At 47.4% G+C, this 18,727-nt stretch overlaps 2 protein-coding genes and 1 pseudogene across 2 annotated transcripts in view; 1 reads left to right on the forward strand and 2 right to left on the reverse strand.

Moving 5' to 3' along the window:
• Positions 1-17,605, forward strand: part of LOC123803818 (NADPH oxidase 4-like) — a 175,335-nt gene extending 157,730 nt beyond the window's left edge. Inside the window, exon 15 of the mRNA XM_087871203.1 lies at positions 13,962-17,605. Coding sequence (XP_087727329.1) covers positions 13,962-14,001 — 40 coding nt within the window. The 3' untranslated portion in view covers positions 14,002-17,605. The remainder of the gene's footprint in view (positions 1-13,961) is intronic.
• Positions 5,076-16,099, reverse strand: LOC123777996 (uncharacterized). The gene is given in 6 exon segments (XM_045775127.2): positions 5,076-5,242; positions 5,245-6,866; positions 9,220-9,321; positions 11,806-11,932; positions 12,776-12,857; positions 15,982-16,099. Coding segments are annotated over 5 exon segments (1,893 nt in total). The 5' UTR covers positions 12,791-12,857; positions 15,982-16,099; the 3' UTR covers positions 5,076-5,215.
• LOC123777997 (motile sperm domain-containing protein 1 pseudogene) lies at positions 16,780-17,421 on the reverse strand (annotated as a pseudogene).
• Positions 17,606-18,727: the final 1,122 nt, after the last annotated feature.

Consider the following 18,727-nt stretch of genomic DNA (forward strand, 5'->3'; position numbering starts at 1 on the left):
AATATAGGATAATCTTGGGGTTGAGGAAGGCCCTTCTTAGCATGATAGTAGGTCCAAGAACTATAAAAGAAAATACAAATAGATTTGAATACCTAAACATTTAAAAATTCTATATAGCAAAATATGTCGTAAACAAAATTGAAAGAGCAATAACAAACCGGGAGAAAATCTTAGTAATGCACATACCAAAGGGTTAATATGTGTAATACATAAAGACTCGCTCCTATAAATCAATACAAAAAGGCAGCCCAATTAAAAGTGGGCAAAACACATAAATAAGCAATCCAAAGAAGGCAAAACCTCAACAAACACATAAAAGGTTATTAATCTCACTATCGATAGGACATTTTTACTTATTAGATTAGAAATACTTCTTAATTTTTTGAAAGATTTATTTATTTACTTAAGAGAGAGCAGCGTGAGGGGCACCTGGGTGGCTCAGATGGTTGAGCGTCTGTCTCCGGCTCGGGTCATGATCCCAGGGTCCTGGGATCAAGCCCCATGTCGGGCTCCCTGCTCGGCGGGGAGCCTGCTTCTCCCTCTCCCTCTGCTGTTCCCCCGCTTGAGCTGTCTTGCTCTCTCTGTCAAATAAATAAATAAAATCTTAAAAAGAGAGTGAGAGAGAGCAGAGGGAGAAGGAGAAGACTCCCAGCTGAGCAAGGAGCCTAACATGGGGCTCAGTCCTGGGACCCTGAGATCATGACCTGAGCCAAAGGTCGATGCTTAACTGATGAGCCACCCAGGTGCCCCCAGAAATATTTTTAAAAGGCCAATACTGAGTAATTTTTGAAGGAAGTCGGGCAACAGAGAAATAGGCATTCTTATACACTTCCAGGAGTCATGTAAATTGGTTCCTTTTTTGGAGGATTATTTAGCGATAATTATCAAAATTTTATATGTGGACATTCTATGGTCCCACCAGTTTATTTCCAGAAATTCATCTTATGGAGATATCTTGCACAAGTGTCAAATAGTAAATGTCCAATGATGGAAAAGAAAAGAAAAAAAAATCTCAATGTCCATTAATAGGGATTGGTTAAATAAATTCAAGAAACCCTAGCATGAAGTATTATGCAGTTGTTAAAAATGAGGATACATATATATGTTAATATATAAACATACACACACACACGTATATACATGTATATATGTTTGCATTATCATGGGAAAATATCCACATTATACCAAGTGAAAAAAGTCACTTCTAGAATTATATATGAGGGGCTCCTGGCTGGCTGTTCATGGAGTATGTGACTCTTGATCTCGGGGTTGTGGGTTCAAGCCCCACATTGGGTGTAGAGATTACTTAAAAAAAATAAACATCTTCAATCATGTATGTGTGCACATACCATACAAATTGGATGCTGTATTTATGTGGATATATATGTGCGTGTATATACACACGCACACCACCGGTTTAGTAAAAACAAAAAAGGAATTTCCTATTCACGGGGAAAATCTAGAATCTTTGGAATGAAGATTTATAGAGAGCCATTGCTTTCATTTTTATTTTATGAATTATTCACCATAAATGAGTATTTCTTCAACCATGAAAGCAGTCATATATTAAAAGAAATACCTGGGAAGACTTGAAACATGGTAACAGTTACCACGGATGTTGTTGGTGAGACGCAGTCCCATCCTCTGCTGGTCAGATTGCCAACGGACGCAGAACTTCTGAAAAGCCATTGGCCCACATTTCCGGGATCATTGAAACATCCTTCCTTTGACCCCATGACTTCCCTGCCAGGATTTCACTTGAAAACTGGTCGGGTGCTCAGCCAAAGACTTCAGCAGAAGGGACGTTTATAAAAGTCAAAAACTGGAAACAACCAAAACGTCCAACAGGGGATTGGCGAATTCACTGGCTGAATTAACTATGCAACCCACCCCCCAAACATCTGATTGTTAAAGATGACGTAATGACACGCGTAAATCATGACATTTAATGATACGGCCCATGATATAAAGTTAGGTAAACTAGAAGTATGCTGAACTGCATATTCAGGATACCCCAAATATATTAAAGCATCTATAGTATTATATATTGTTTTTATTTTTATTTTTTTAAAGATTTTATTTATTTATTTGACAGAGATAGAGACAGCCAGCGAGAGAGGGAACACCAGCAGGGGGAGTGGGAGAGGAAGAAGCAGGCTCATAGCAGAGGAGCCTGACGTGGGGCTCGATCCCATAACGCTGGGATCACGCCCTGAGCCGAAGGTAGACGCTTAACCGCTGTGCCACCCAGGCGCCCCTAATATTGTTTTTTAAAGTAGAAGAAGTGTATCCAAATGTTAACAGTTATCTCTGGGTGGCACTGAACTTTGAAATCTTGTGGATTTCTTGGATCTTCTAAATTTTCTATAAGAGGCATGTACTGATTTTTATAATAATAAACATTATTTTAAGAAGGAGACATTATATGTGAAATGTGTTCAATCCCCATAGAAGTTCAGAGCATAGCTTCTGAGCCTGACTACCCGGGCTTGAATCTATACTCCACGAGCACATAGTTGTGAGGTTTGGTCCACTTTTCTCTCTGTGCTTTGGTGTCCTCACCTGTAAAATGGGACAACACAGCCCTGAACAGGTGGGATTGTTGCAAGAATGAGAATTCATACATACCGGGGCGCCTGGGTGGCACAGTGGTTAAAGCGTCTGCCTTCGGCTCAGGGCGTGATCCCGGTGTTATGGGATCGAGCCCCACATCAGGCTCCTCCGCTATGAGCCTGTTTCTTCCTCTCCCACTCCCCCTGCTTGTGTTCCCTCTCTCGCTGGCTGTCTCTATCTCTGTCAAATAAATAAATAAAATCTTTTAAAAAAAAAAGAATTCATACATACCAAGGGCTTGGGACAGAACTTGGCACATGGTAAGTTACTGAAAACGCTAGTCATCTTATATATTTGACAGAGGAAAAAATTAGGGATGTCCTGTGCTGGTAAACATGTAGTGGACAGTGGTCCTCATGCCCAGCTTGTCCCAGGCAGACTGGGTCTATCCCATTGGAAAGCAATTTGACAGAATATTCCAGTAATCAGGGAAATCATTAGAATCGTGCTCCTGCTATTTCCATCCTGGGAATAGGACTTAGAAAAATAATCCTCCTCAGGAGGACAAAGGAAGCAAGCATGGAAATGCTCATTTTAACACTCATAATTGGGAAAATTGGTGAACCACTTGTGTCAATCCAGGTCTTAGGACAAAACCCACGTGGGGGGTGGATTTGTAAATTATTTTACATCCACCAATGAAATATCATTAGTCTGAATAATGATGAGTATGAAATGTATGTGATTACAAAAGACAATGCTCAGGGTACAATAAGGGCAAATGAGAGAAGCCAAAATTGTTTCTACACTCTGATCACAATGAAATAAAATAACATTTATCTTAAAATGATATTTGAAAGGGAATACAAGAAAATCAAGACAATAGGACTTCTGAAGGTGGCCAAGTTGAGGGTGAGTATATCGCTTTTGTTTTGTTTTAAGATTTTATTTACTTATTTGACAGAGATAGAGACAGCCAGCGAGAGAGGGAACACAAGCAGGGGGAGTGGGAGAGGAAGAAGCAGGCTCATAGTGGAGGAGCCTGATGTGGGGCTCGATCCCATAACGCCGGGATCACTACCTGAGCCGAAGGCAGACGCTTAATGACTGTGCCACTCAGGCGCCCCCTGCTTTTGTTTAATGATTAAAAATATGGATGTGGCGGGCGCCCAGGTGGCTCAGCCGTTAAGCGTCTTCCTTCAGCTCAGGTCATGATTCCAGGGTCCTGGGATCAAGCTCGACATCGGGCTCCCTGATCAGCGGGAAGCCTGCTTCTCCCTCTCACACTCCCCTTGCTTGTGTTCCCTCTCTTGTTGTCTCTGTCAAATAAATAAAAAAAAATCTTTAAAAAATGGATGTGGAAGAAGAGTAAAACAAAACCAGAAAAAAAAAATACACACAAAATGATGGGCTCTCCCTGGGCTGTGTGATTATGGGGAATTGGTATTTTATTCCATACTTCTTGATACTTTCCAAATTACCCTTTATAATAAGTATATGTTATTTTACTTAAAAATGATCCCCGTCATAAAAGTATGTGTACTATTTTTATAATAAAATAAAAATACTATGGTTTTTTGTTTGTTTTTTTGTTTTTTGGGTTTTTTTTTTACAGAGGGGGAGAGAGAGACAGAGGGAGAGAGAGAATCTTAAGCAGGCTCTGTGAGTGCAAAGCCTGACATGCGGCTTGATCTCATAACCCTGAGATCATGACTGAGCTGAAGGCAAAAGTCGGACACTTAACAGACTGAGCCACCCAGGCGCCACCCTTCCCCCGCCTTTTTTAATACTATGCTTATATGATGAAAGAAAAATTTCCCTTTGGGCATGAATAAAAACAGAAAATGATGCTTAAGAGGGCGATTCCCTTTATAAAGCATAAATCCTGGACATGGGAAAGACACAAAAAATAGACCTTTAAAAATGGTTGTAAATAGCAGAACATACTGTGTTTAAGCCAACTGCGGATTTTGCCATGAAATTTGTAGCTCAAAGTTTTAAAGGACACTAAAATCTTGTGCTGAGGTTCAGCTACACAGACTTGTACTTTAAAGGGTTTATCTTCCCAGCTGTGTTTTTTTTCCTTGAATTTTCAAGCTCCGATTTAATGAATGATCGATAATTTAAAAAGTTCACAGAGACCTTATTAAAGATATCAGATGATGTTACATTCCATTTACACCACCTTCTGGGACAACCTTAGACTGAAAAATAGGGGGGAAGCTGAGATTTTAGGGGGGAGCTCCTAATATGACCAGAAGCTGTCCCAGCTGGTGAAAAACTGCACCAGCTCCTTGTAGGAAACAGAGAAGCACCTCTCTCACTATACGGTGTTAGGGTTCCTCTCTGGGAGGAAGTTACTGGTGCTGATGAAGGCTGCACCGAACGCAGCATGAGAACCCCCCATCTGCTACCTTCTCAGGCTTTCTGGTCAGCAGGAGTTCTCTGATAATCAGCAAGCTGTGTGCTCCACACAAAGGCTTTCTCAAAATCATAGCAGACGTAGGCGTCGTGCACGGTGTGAAGCCTCTGGTGTTCAGTCAGGTGTGAACTCCAGTTGAAATCCTCCCCACATTCCTTACACACATAGCGTTTGCCACCCGTGTGAACCTTCTGGTGTTGAATAAGGTGTGAAATCTGGGTATAGGTTTTCCCACAGTTGTTACATTTGTAGGGTTTCTCTCCAGTATGGGTCCTCTGATGCTGAATCAGGTGGATGCTCTGGTTGAAGGCTTTCCCGCATTCCTTACATGTGTAGGGTTTCTCGCCAGTGTGAATTCTCTGATGCTGAGTGAGGGAGGAGTTGTGACTGAATGTTTTCCCACACTCTCTGCACTTATAGGGTTTCTCACCTGTGTGGATTTTCTGATGCTCGATAAGGTGGGTGCTCCGGCTGAAGGCTTTCCCACACTCACTGCACTCGTAAGGTTTCTCTCCAGTGTGAATCCTCTGGTGTTGGATAAGGTGGGAAATCTGGGTATAGGCCTTCCCGCACACTTTACACTCATAGGGCTTCTCCCCGGTGTGAATCCTCTGGTGGCGTGTAAGTGAAGAGTTCTGGCTGAAGGTTTTCCCACATTCATTACATTTGTAGGGCTTCTCACCAGTGTGAATTGTCTGGTGTTGAGTGAAGGATGAGGTGTGACTGAAAGCCTTTCCACACTCATTACATATATAGGGTTTTTCTCCCATGTGAACGCTCTGGTGCCTCATGAGGTGGGAAATCTGTGTATAAGCCTTCCCACACTCGTTACACTCATAGGGCTTCTCACCAGTGTGAATTCTCTGATGCTGAGTCAGGGATGAACTGTGGCTGAAGGCTTTGCCACACTCGGAGCACTCATAGGGTTTCTCTCCAGTGTGAACTCGCTGGTGCTGGGACAGGGACGAGCTGTGGCTGAAGGTCTTCCCACACTCGTTACATTTGTAGGGTTTCTCCCCGGTGTGGATTGTCTGGTGCTGAGTCAAGGAGGAAGTATGACAGAAGGCCTTGCCACACTCTCCACATTTGTAGGGCTTCTCCCCCGTGTGGATTTTCTGGTGGCGGGTGAGGTGGGACACCTGTGAGTAGAACTTCCCACACTGGTTGCATTTATAGGGTTTCTCCCCAGTATGGCACCGCTGGTGTTTAATGAGGGAGGAGCTCTGGGTGAAGGCCTTCCCACATTCCTTGCATTTGTATGGCTTCTCTCCAGTGTGGATCCTCTGATGCTCGGTAAGCGATGAGCTCTGGGTAAAGGTCTTGCCGCATTCGCTGCACACGTAGGGCTTCTCTCCCGTGTGAATGATGTGGTGCTGAATGAAATATGAGCTGTTGCTGAAGGCCTTCCCGCAGTCATTACACTTGTAGGGTTTCTCTCCAGTGTGAATTCTCTGGTGTAGAATATAGTCTGAATGGTAAATGAAGGCTTTCCCACATTCTCCGCAGTTAAATGGCTTCTTTTCTGCAAAGGTCCTTTGGCATTTCAGGCTCTTTCTTGGCCCATTCCTCTTCTGAGTCCTCTCTCCCGCAGGCCCTCTTTGCTTCCTGATGAAGGCTGAGGTCTGCCTGAGGCTCCGCCCAAGCTCGTGACAGCCCAGGCCTCTCTCCCCACAGATGGTCTCCTTGGGAGGAGCAAACACACACCTTAAAAGCCTCTCTTGCTTTCCCTGCTCCTCCAACCAATGGCTACAGGTCCAGGATCCCCCCAGCCTGGCATCTGCAAGCACCGCCCTTAAAACTCCCTCCATCTTTCCCACTGGGGAAGTGGCCTCTTCAGAAACGCTCTTTTTCAGAGGTGTCTCCCAAGGAGTTGCAGAGCTGGTGTCCAGGTCTGAAAGAAATGGAAAATGGGAGTATCATCTGCCTTGGGGCCAAGGAAACTGATTAAGTTGAACTGACACTGGAAAACTTTAAAAGACAAGTTTCAAAGTTTAGGTTGCTATTTCAAAAGACACAAGAGATTCAGGTTGTGACATGGAAGGATGGCCTCCAAATATCCTAAAAATAAAAATATGTTTTTTAAAAAAGGTTTTACTTATTTATTTGAGAGAGAGAGAGCAAGTGAGAGAGCACGAGCAGGGGGAGCAGCAGAGGGAGAGGGAGAAGCAGGCTTCCCACTGAGCAGGGAGCCCGACGCGGGGCTTGGCCCTGGGACTCCGGGATCACGACACAAACAGAAGGCAGATGCTTAACTGACTGAGTCACCCAGGCGCCCCTGTTTATGTACGTGTTAATGTGTGTACGCATGTGCATAGCGGGATGGAGGGTTTTTAATTTTTTATTTTTTATTATGGTAAAATACATACAACATAAAATGCAACAGTTAGATCAGTTTTAGGTGTGCTGTTCGGTCGCACGTATACACTCCCGCCGTGGTACAATCAGCACCGCCATCCATCTCCAGAATGTCTCATCTTCCCAAACTGAAACATTGCACCCATTCAACACTAGCCTGTTCCCCCTTCCCCAGCCCCTGGCCACCACCATCCCACTTTGGCTCTATGAATTTGCCTACTCTGGGTGCCTCATGGAAGTGGAATCATACAATATTTATCGTTTTGTGTCTGGCTTATTTCACTTAGCATCATGTCCTCAAGGTTTATTCATGTTGCTGTTTTGCTTTTTTTTTTTTTAAAGATTTTATTTATTTATTTGACAGAGAGAGAGACAGCCATCGAGAGAGGGAACACAAGCAGGGAGAGTGGGAGAGGAACAAGCAGGCTCCCAGCAGAGCAGGGAGCCCGACACGGGGCTCAAACTCAGGACCCTGGGATCACACCCTGAGCCAAAGGCAGACGCTTAATGACTGAGCCACCCAGGTGTCCATATTCACATTGTTATTATTTACTTTTATAATTAAAAAAATACAGTAAAGCTTTTGGGGTAAAATGTGAAAAGTAGATTTTTTGAGAGATAAGCAGGATTATGGGGAGATTTCCATTTCCTGCTTTATTCTTATTTATATTTTCGAAGTTTCTGTGATGAACACATATAACTATAATTTGATCAAAAGATATCAATAAATAGGGGGACTTGGGGGGCTCAGTCGCTTAAGCGTCTGCCTTTGGCTCAGGTCATAATCTCAGGGTCCTGGGATTGAGCCCCGCGTGGGGCTCCCCGCTCAGCGGGGAGTCTGCTTGTCCCTCTGCCCCTTCCCCTGCTCGTTCTGGCTCTCTCTCAAATAAATAAAATCTTAAAAAAAGACATCAATAAATATTGAATGTATGTGAGGCTTTTACAGCACAACCTTGCCATTTGGAGAAAGGGAAGTGTAGAGAAGAGATGACAGGCAGGAAGCACAGATACGTAGAATTTGTTGAAGGGGATGGATTTTTAGATGCCTAGATCTGTTCGTGGGACACCTATTAATTGCATAACTGTCACGTGCTAACCACAGTGCTAGGACTTGTCAGGGATACTGGGGAGCCATGGGAGGGCTGTGAGTAGGGGAGGAGTGGGATCAGCTCTGGGTGTAGAAAGACCCCTCTTGGGCTGTGTGAGATGAACTGTAGGGAGTAATGCTAGAGGCTGGGAGGTGAGGGAGGAGGCCGGGGTGAGGGTGCAACTGAGGGAAGCTGAGGCCCATGCCAGGGTTGTGGGAGAGAGAGCACAGGGGACTGGGAAAAGTTAGGGTGTAGGAGGGACAGGACTGGGGACTGATGGGCTCTGGTGAAGGGGAAAGAGGGGGCAAGTCCCACCTCACCACACGGCGGACAGTGAGAGAAACAAAGATGCTTCAACCCCTTCCCCTCATGGAGTTTGTGAGCCAGTGGGGGGCAAACATCTGGCCTCCTGTTCCCCAACATGTCCGGCAGGGGTCCCACATCTAGGTCTTTACATATAGGATGTAAAGAATCCAATAAAGAATAATCGATAATCGTTGTAGCCTATTCTGACCAGGGGGTTGCCAAGTGCCAGGCGCTGGGCTACACTTTCAGGTGTTAATTCATTGATCTTCCCCAACCCGGAGTACTATTACTGCGCCCATCTTGCAGGTGAGGAAATTGAGGCACAGAGAAGCTAAATGACCTGCCTGAAGGTCACAGAGCCAGGAAGTGGTGGAGCTGGGATTTGAACCCAGCACCCATGACTATGGCCGGTGTGTTAGGCTGCCTCATTCTTGTCACTGGTCAAGACAGACAGGGCAGGAAGATTGCTCACTCCTGCCGGACAACCTCACCCACCTGGACAGGCAGCTTGCTTGGCTTCCCTCTTCTCCATTCTGGGCTCCTCCCCTCGCTCCAGACGGGAGATCACATCGGGTTTGGACCCAGGAGGCCCTGCCCCTGGAAAAGACACCGGATTTGGCCATGGCTGCCAGTCATCGGGAGGCCTCAGGGGAGCTGCATACACTGGATGCCTAATGATTAGAAGCTCTAGTGGTCCAGGTGCTTGGGTGGCTCAGTCGGTTAAGTGTCCGCCTCTGGATTTTGGCTCAGGTCATGATCTCAGGGTCTTGGGATCGAGCCCCGCGTCGGGCTCCCTGCTCAATGGGGAGTCTGCTTGGGAGTGTCTTTCTCTCTCCCTCTCCTTCTGCCCCTCCCCCCACTCACACTCTCACTCTCTTGCTTTCTCTAAAATAAATAAATAAATAAATCTAAAAAAAAAAAAGGCGGCAGCTCTAATGGTCTGTGCAAGACTCATTTGTTAGTGCCTACTACATTCCAGGAAGAGCCTGGGCCCTGACATCCCTGCTTAAGGCTCCGGTTCTGTCCCGTTCAAGCTGAGTGTGAAATACACATCGAACTTCAAAGACTGACTTACTGTGGAGAAAAATGTAAAAATATCATCAATAATTGGCATATTGATTGTTGTCTCGATAGGTGCCAAAATGATCATCTTTTGGACGGATTGGGGAGAAGAAAATACATTCCTGAAATTAATCTCATCTCTTTCTTTCTGCCTTTTTTATGCCTGCTGTCTTTGAGACCACTCACTTCTCTCTTCTGATAGTGGGTTGAACAGTGTTCTCCCCAAATTTCGTCCAGAGAAACCGCAGAATGTGACCTTCCTCAGAAACAGGGGCTTTGCAGATGTAATTTGTGAACATGAGGTCCTACAGGGGCAGGCTGGGCCCTGAGTCCAAAGACCGGTGTCCTTGTTTGAAGAGGAGAGACACACAGACATACATGGAGGGGAAAGGTCATGTGAAGATGGAGGCCGAGATCGGGGTGACGGGGGTACAGGGCAAGGAACAGCAAGGGCCGCCAGGAGCCTCCAGAAGCTGTATCCAGGAAGGACCTCGCCCTGGAGCCTTCTAAAGGAGGTTGCCCACAGCTGGATTTTGCACCTCTGGCCTCTGAACTGTGAGGGAATGCACTTCTGCAGGGGACAGGCAGAAGGGACCTCGTTCTTTACACCCAAGTTGTGAAGAAAAGGGGTCACAGAGCAGGCTGCTGGCTCTCCTTGGAAAGGCCTGCTTACAAGGCAGCCCGTGGCTGGCATCTGGGAAGCTGGATTTCGGGAAGCTTCCCTGCACTCCCTGGTTGCCAGGAGGGCCTCCCCGGGCCTAAGCTATTGGTGCACACAATGGGGTTTCTGCTGAACCCCTGCTTTCCTTCGGGGAGTCTGGAATTTTGATACGTGCTAGGCTGAGGCTGCTGATGCAACCAGACCTCAGTGAAAACCCTGGGCGCTGATGGGGTCTCTAACGAGGGTCCCTGGGGTACAACACCTCACACGTGTTGTCACGTCTTGTTGTATGTCCTGTGTGACTCCTCGGGGAGGCGACTCTGGCCTGGTCCCCCCTAGATGTCACCCCACATGCCTTATCCCTTAGCTGGCTATGCTCGGTGTCCTTTCACTGCAATGAATCGGGGCTGTGAGTACAGCTGCCTGCTGAGGCCTGTGGGTCCTCCTCGAGCCCCGGAAACTGGGGGCTTTCCTGGGGCCCCTGACGCCGAAGTTTAAGCGGGTTTTTGGTGAGTTCGTCCAGTGAAAGTGTGTGAGCGAGGAAGGCTGAGGAAGGAGCCTTCAAACCACCAGAGCTTATAGGGAAAATGCAAGACAGAAGAGTCAGAAAAAGGACCTGAGGAGAGATGGAGGTGGACAGAAAGACAGCCCACTGAGGAGGCCGGAGTGGGGTCAGGGGGTGAGGACAAGGCCAGGTCAGGGCTGGGCTGCAGGCAGAGAGGAGGGGACAGGCAGAGATTGCTGGGAGGCAGAGAGGATGTGGGGGGCTGCTGGGGAGGAGGGAGGGAGAGGAGTGAAGATGGTGTTGGGGGTGTTTGGTCTGGGGATGGGGGACCCAGTGGAGGAGGAGCAGGTCCGTGTGGAGACGCTGAGGTCAGGGTGAGTGTGACAAATGTGAGTGCCCTTGCAGGGGTGCAGGAGGCAGGGGGCGGGGTGGTGGACAGCGTAGGATGAGGGAGACATATTTGGGGAACAGCATTCCTGTGCTTTGGAAAGATTCTGAGATGGAGCCAGATGACTGAAGGACATCCAAGGAGCACTTGAGAGTCTGAGATTCTAGAACAGGCATTCCAGGGAGGAACCTGAAGTCACCCCATGTGGAAAGGGGAGCAAGAGGAGAAGGTGGGGGCACAGGCTGAAATGTTGCAGGACAGGCAGAGGACTCAGGGCCCCTGGGGACGCAGGGACTCTAGGAGAAGTGGCGGAGAGACAGAGATACAGACAGAGGCCAGGAGCAGAGAGGGCACCCCATGACCTCAGTGAGTGCCCTCTGTTGAGCAGTGGGTGGGCACAAAGGAGATGAGGGCAGAAAGGGGGCATCACGCCTCTTCCTGGGAAGGCAGGGGGCAGGGCCTCACCCAGTGAGAGAAGGTTCTGGTAGTTCTCCAGCATCACGTCCCAGTACAGCTTCCTCTGGCCAGGCCCCAGCTGGCCCCACTCCTCCAGGGTGAAGTCCACAGCCACATCCTTGAAGGTCACTGATTCCTGCAAGGGGCAATTTTACATGGTGGAGGGCCATATCCTTCTAGAACTCTGGGGCCGGAGAGGTCATGGGTCAAGAGCCTACCCCTGCTGGTGGATGAACCAGCTCTAACACTCCAGGCTGGAACATCCTGACTCAGCAGGTTTGAGATAACTGAATAAATATGGCCCACAGAAATGCAGAAAGTTTCAGGCAGCTGCTAGCCCACAGGCACATTGGCAGAAGGTAGGAGAAAGCTCCCTTTTGGGTGACTCTTTACTGCCATCTGTTGGAAAATTGTTATAATATGCCAATTATTTTAGTAAATAAGTTTACTGCCATCTGCGTAAAAACTGCCATAATATACCAGTGAATGAGGTATACGATGTGAATCCTGCCACTGTGGTGAAGCACCCTTGTGCAGTGCGCAACCTGCACACCTGTATATGACAATCCTAAGAAACATTTTTTAAAAATCAAGCCATTGTGTGCAAGAATGATAACTAAGTGGTGCTCCATCTCAGACCCAAACTGGGATCCCAATCCCCATCCCTGACTCCAAGGATAAGGCTCGGGGTGAAGCAAAACCATCTACTGCCCACTTCTCTTGGCAACTCAAAAGGCCGCTGAGCATTAGATTGGTTTTTAGACCATATCATAACGTCCCAGCTCAGAGTATCCTGCCCCTCCCCTCCCTTTCCCTCCATCCCCTCCTTTCCTCTCCCCTCCCAGCCCCAGAGCTCTTCCCACCATAGCCTCTTCCCCATGCCTGGGAGGGGCAGATGATCTTCGGTCCACAGGCAGAGATAAGGATGGCCCTCTGGGGTCCACAAAGTCATCTTGGGGAAGAGGGAGCCCAGACTCACCTGGTCCTCAGCCATCAGGGTCCTGGGTATGTGCCTCCAGCAGAAAGGACCAGGCCTGAGTCCGCAGAGCTGGAGGAGGAGACTGGAGCACAGAGGGGGTCAGTTCTGGCCCAGACAGACAGACAGTCGCTTTCCCAAAGATGTCTCATGACAGAGAGGACCCTAGTCTCCCAGGAGCTGGAGCGAAGGCTCAGGACAGGCTGCCTGAGGCCCCCATTCCATACCGACAACAGCTGGCAATCAGGAGGCTCAGCTCACTGCACCCACATAACAGCTCTGGAAGACGTAACTAGGGCTGTCCCCAGAGAAGGAAACAGAGGCACGAGAGGTCAAGGCCCTTCCTCAAGGTCACAGAGATTTCAAGTGTCAGAGCGGGATTCAGGCCCAGAAGTCTGGCTGCGCCTTTTTATTCTTACTTTTTTTTCTCGTGGTAAAATGCATATAACATGCAATGTAACATTTTAACCACTTTAAACAATACAGTTCGGTGGCATTTAGGACGTTGTTGTGCAACCATCACCAGGATCTGGTTCCAGAATGTTTTCACCATCACCCTAAAAGGAAACCCTCTACCATTAATCAGTCACTCCCAAATCTCCCTATTCTTTCCCAGCCCTTCAATGCCAGCCCCTGACAACTACTCAACTTTCTTTCTTTTCTTTTCTTTCTTTCTTTCTTTCTTTCTTTCTTTCTTTCTTTCTTTCTTCCTTCCTTCCTTCCTTCCTTCCTTCCTTCCTTTCTCTCTCTCTCTCTCTTTCTTTCTTTCTTTCTTTCTTTCTTTCTTTCTCTCGATTTGTTTATTTATTTCATAGAGCGGGGAGGGGCAGAGGGCAAGGGAGAAGGAGTCCCAAGCAGACTGCACTGAGCACAGAGCCCAACTCGGGGCTTAATCTCACAACCCTGAGATCACCACCCGAGCTGAAACCAATCGGTCATTTAACTGACTGTGCCACCCATGCGCCCCTCATTTCTCTGTCTTAATGGATTTGCCTATTCTGGACATTTCATATGAATGGAATCATATTTTTGTGTCTGGCTTCTTTCATTTAGCATAATGTGTTCCAGATTCATCCATGTTGTACTATGTATCAAGGCTTCGTTCCTTTTTATGGCTGAATAGTATTCCCTGGTGTGGATCTACCCCTTTCTGCAGAGCACCTTCTTCTTCTTCTTTTTTTTTTAATAGGGCGTGGAGTCCAGTGCGCAACCCTGAGATCAAGACCTGAGCTGAGATCGAGAGTTGGACACTTAACCGATTGAGCCACCCAGGTGCCCCTAGAGAGCTCCTTCTATCTGCCTTACAAATCCTGCATAAGGAACCTGACCTCCCACTTACGATGTTGTTTGAAGAAAAGAAAAAGAAAAATTGGTATTTGGATTATGGTGACTTCCATTCATTCATCAACTATGCTCTGAGACTCATGTGAGAGTGACGGGCTCATCTGAGGACAGAATAATGAGCGAATAATGAGCCCCTAAAGGGGATCCCTGCCTGGTGGGGGAGACAGGCCAGGACACAGGCCAGGTGGTGGGCCGAACAGTGGCCCTACTCTTGTATCTTGTGGGATGAACCTGTGATGTGATTAAGTTAAGCACCTCTAGATAGGAAGATTATCCTGGATTATCAGGGTGGGTCCTAAATGCAATCGTAAGTGTCCCCAGAAGAGGGAGGCAGGGGGATATGTGACCTGGAGGAGTAGGCCATGTGAGGGAAATAAAGAGGAACAGAGTCAGAGAGAGAAGACACAGCCTCTTGCTCTGAAGCTGGAGGAAGAGGCCTCATCTAAGGAACGCAAGCAGCTTCTAGAAGCTGGGAAAGGCAAGGAAACGGATTGCCCCCTAGAGCCTCAGGAGGGCGCACTGCTCTGCTGACACCTTGATTTCAGCCGGGTGAAACCCACTGCAGACTTCTAACCTCCCCAAGAGAGGTTAGAGCCTCTCTGTAAGAGAACCTCCTGTAAGAGAACACATTTGTGTTGTTTGAAGCTACCAAGTTTATGGTAACTTGTTACAGCGGCAACGGGAATCTAATACAGTCCAGAAATAAAACGACACGGCTTCACACGTGTTTCCGGTTACACAGGAACACAAGCAGTTGAAGGCTGAAACCAGTGGGCAAAATTCTGATGAGGAAATGAGAAGCAGAGTCTTACAGACTCTCCCCTATCTATCTCCTCACAAGTCACTTAATAATTACAGAAAGAAGAAGGTAACTTTAGAGCGGAGAGGCCTGGCAGACGCCACTGCAGCCAAGTGATCAAGACTGACATGACCTGTGATGGGCAAACGGGCGGCAGGGGCTCCTGATCTGACGAGGACACAGCATCACGCCTAACGTATTCCCGCCAAACCTAAATCTAATCATGATGAAACACTGAACAAAGCCAGACTAAGGGACGTTGTAGAAGTACCTGGTTTTGCCAAGATCATCAAGATCAAGGAAAGAATGAAGAACTGCGTCAAGTTCACGGAGACTAAAGAGACCCAACAACTAATGCCTTGCGTGATACGGGATTTTCTTTTGCCGTTAAGTACACTATTGGGACAATTAGCAAAATCTGAGGGTCTGCAGATTAGCTAATCGTTTGTATCGATGTTACTGTCCTGATGTGATCATGGTGCTGTGGTCTTGGAAGATAATGGCCCTATTTTTAGAAACAAACACAGACTCGTGGGGAAGGGGGGCGCGCAGACATGCAGAGAGGGGGACTGAACAGGGGTTGGGATGGTGGGGGGCGATCAGAGAGATTGGAGACCCAGAGAAAGGGAAGCATGCTCAGGGTAAGGAGGACAGCGACAGAGGGCGTGACTGTGCAGAGTACGTGGGGGCTTTCGGGTCAGACACCCCGGGGTGTGATCCCAGGCCGACCACTGGGACCTGCGAGAAGCCGCGGAGTCTGTTTCTTCACCTGAGAAGTGAGGAAACGCTCAGTCTCCCTGCTGGGAGTTCGCAGCAGTTCCGCGCTCGCCTGCCTCCTGGCAAACAGCAGGCGCCCAATTCCTGCGCGCTGAGACCGTCCGAAGCCGCGCGGATGGCAGAGGCTCTCTGGGGCCGCCTCGCGAGGGATAGGACGGGGGCGGGACACCGCCCGCCCACAGCGCCCACCCAGGCGCGACTCGGGCCCGCCTCCCTGAGCGCCCGCAGGCCTGCCCGGCTCGTCCCGCACCCAACCGCTCCGGCTCCCGGCCGCCAGGTCGGGACTCACCTGTGCGCCCCCGCGGGTTGCGCAGGGCGGCCAGGCCTTCCCTCCCTCTGGCGGGCCGCGGATTGCGCCTGCGCCGTCGCTGTCTCAGAACTATTAAACCCCTGTTCTTTAAATGCGGTTTCGGAGCTGGACTACATTTCCCAGAAACCATTGCAGGCTCATGCTCCTCCCGGCCTAGTGTCTCTAGATGCGGGGAATGCTGGGAAATGGAGTCTTGGGGGTACGCAGTGGGGCGGGAGGGAACATGGTATTGAGAAATGTCTGGCTGTACTGACACCGCAAATATTCCCATTTTAGCCAGAGTCTTTTCGCTGCCTTTCACAGGAGGGGACGTCATAGTCCATTCAACCCATCTAACGAAGTTTCCCCTGTAGCTGAAGTCCACAGGACACATAGAAGTTGGCCCCATCTAAATTGATGGTCGATGAATTGAGCCTTTGTCACTTAATTACTCACTATCCCTGGGCATCCGCTTCCTATTTGCCTCAGTTTCACCTATCACTTCTTAAAGGATCGTGTGGTAAAGGAAACAGACCCCTATGGAGGGAACTGGAAGATGTATGTCCAGGAATACAAGGATGGTTTGATATTGGGCTATCATAAGATTTGCTAATCGATGTATCAAAGTAATACCATCACATCCATGGATATGAAAACGGTTTTGAGAATGTTCAATAATAAGCCGTTTCTACATAAACTTAATATATTTAAGAATAGGCCCATCTTGAATAATGACAACATCTTTTTTGTTCATATTTGCAAAATAAATTTACTTCAGAAGTCAACTGAATTTCTTGCTCATGTTCCAAGTATAGCCATTGTGATAAGACCTAAGACATAAGCAGCCACTAATTTTTGATTCACACTTAAGTAGAGATAGAGAGGTACCAGCGATTCCACATCCCCCAGCGTAGGAAGCATCAAAGCTGCAACGCACACCACTCCCAGGAAGACGGTTAGTAAGCCAGGTCCTGAGGAGACAGCTCTGTTCTCTGGTTGAAAGGACTGCTCAAAAAATAAACTTTCGGTTAAATGTTCCTTTATCCTTTTTTCCTCTTCTTCCTTTTGTTGTTCTTTTGCGGATGGGTGAAGAATAGCCACAACCTCTTTCCTTCCTAAAGTTTTCTTCTGGCCCTGCTCGGAAACTTGGAGGCGGAACTTGTCTTTTACACCATAGTGACAGGATTGAACATCTCTATGACGAATCACAATATCCACACAACACTGAGGTTTTACTGCACCTGCAGCATCAGTGACAACATACTTATTTGGAGTAGTACACAAAACTTTGAACTTTAAGGCAAACTCATAGGGGTTATACAGAGTCAACACTTGCTTATGTGTTGACTGGTCATCTGCATAAAATATTAGCTCCGTGGGAAACACAAAAACAGGAAGATTTCCTTCCACCAACTCTGGCTGTCTTTTTTGTTGATGCATTGGCACTGAATTCCCCTTGCTGCAGCGTCAGTTTTTACAGTCTCAAATCTCTTTTGGACTTTTCTTAAGTCAGTTAAAAACTCCAAAGCATTTTGGCAATCTCAGCAACACTGGCTCCTCGGAAAGCAGCTGCGACTACTCCTCTCCTCTGGTCCTCTGTCAGCGTCTCTAGGCTGCACTGCCTGCTGGGATACCGGAGGACTTAAAATCACCAAATTTTTTTTAAGGATTTTATTTATTTATTTGAGAGAGGGAGCACTAGTGGGGGGAGGGGCGGGGGAGAGGGAGAGGGAGAAGCAGACCCCCCCCCCCACTGAGCAGGGAGACCAACCCAGGCCCTATCCCAGGACCTTGAGATCATCACTTGAGCCGAAGGCAGATACTTAACCAACTGAGCCACCCAGGCGCCCCAGTAATGACAACAATCTTAAGGAGTTACTTGCCTCTCCCTTGTTTTTAATTATATACATATTATCAAAACCCCAAATCAGTCTTAATGCTAAAAACCAAAACAGTCCCCATTAAAGTCAGAACAAACTGTCTGTCCACACAAAACAAACCGTCTAGCATGACCACTTTGGGAAGAACTATCAGTGCAGTTAGACAAGAGAAAGAAAAGGTATCATTGGAACACAGAAGTCTGGGTTTTCATCCTTCTTTAAATATGATTGCTATCTTGGAAATCAGAGAATCAAATGAAACACTAAGATAAACCATAAGATAATTATGTAAAATTACTGGGTACAAGATTAATAAAATCCCATAGGTTTTCTCTTTTCAAACAAGAGTGACGAAAAATCTAATGACAAAAGGGGTTATTTGGATTTCAGTGCCATATTTTGCCCCATAAATTGTAATCTCTTTGTGATCTGGGGCAGTTCTCGTCCACTCTGTACCTAGGTTTTCTTCTCTGTAACCTCTCATTGGGATAATGTGTGGCAGATAGCTCTTCTTCAAAGCCTTTCCCCTACTTTCTGTGCACACAGCTAGACTACATTTCCCAGCCTCCCTTGCAACCTGGGGTGGCCATGTGACTAAGTTCTGGACAATAAAAAAGAGAGTGAACATGCATGCCAAGCCCAGACCTGGCCCATTGAAACCTCTCCCTTGTCACCTTTCACAGTCTATTCCCTTCTGCAGATGTAGATGAAAACTGTGACCCTGGAAGTCCTATGCTGAAAATGGAAGGAGCCCAGGTCCCTGAATTGTCGCTTGACGGGGGTCATCTCCAATCAGAAACCAAATAATAAAAAGTTATTTTCAGCTATATGGACTCAGATAAATGATGGTACACCCTGCCTGTGAA

This window comes from Ursus americanus, chromosome 21, assembly GCF_024610735.1.
Source record: "Ursus americanus isolate L20-20 chromosome 21, mUrsAme1.1.p, whole genome shotgun sequence".
NCBI classification, from domain to species: domain Eukaryota; kingdom Metazoa; phylum Chordata; class Mammalia; order Carnivora; family Ursidae; genus Ursus; species Ursus americanus.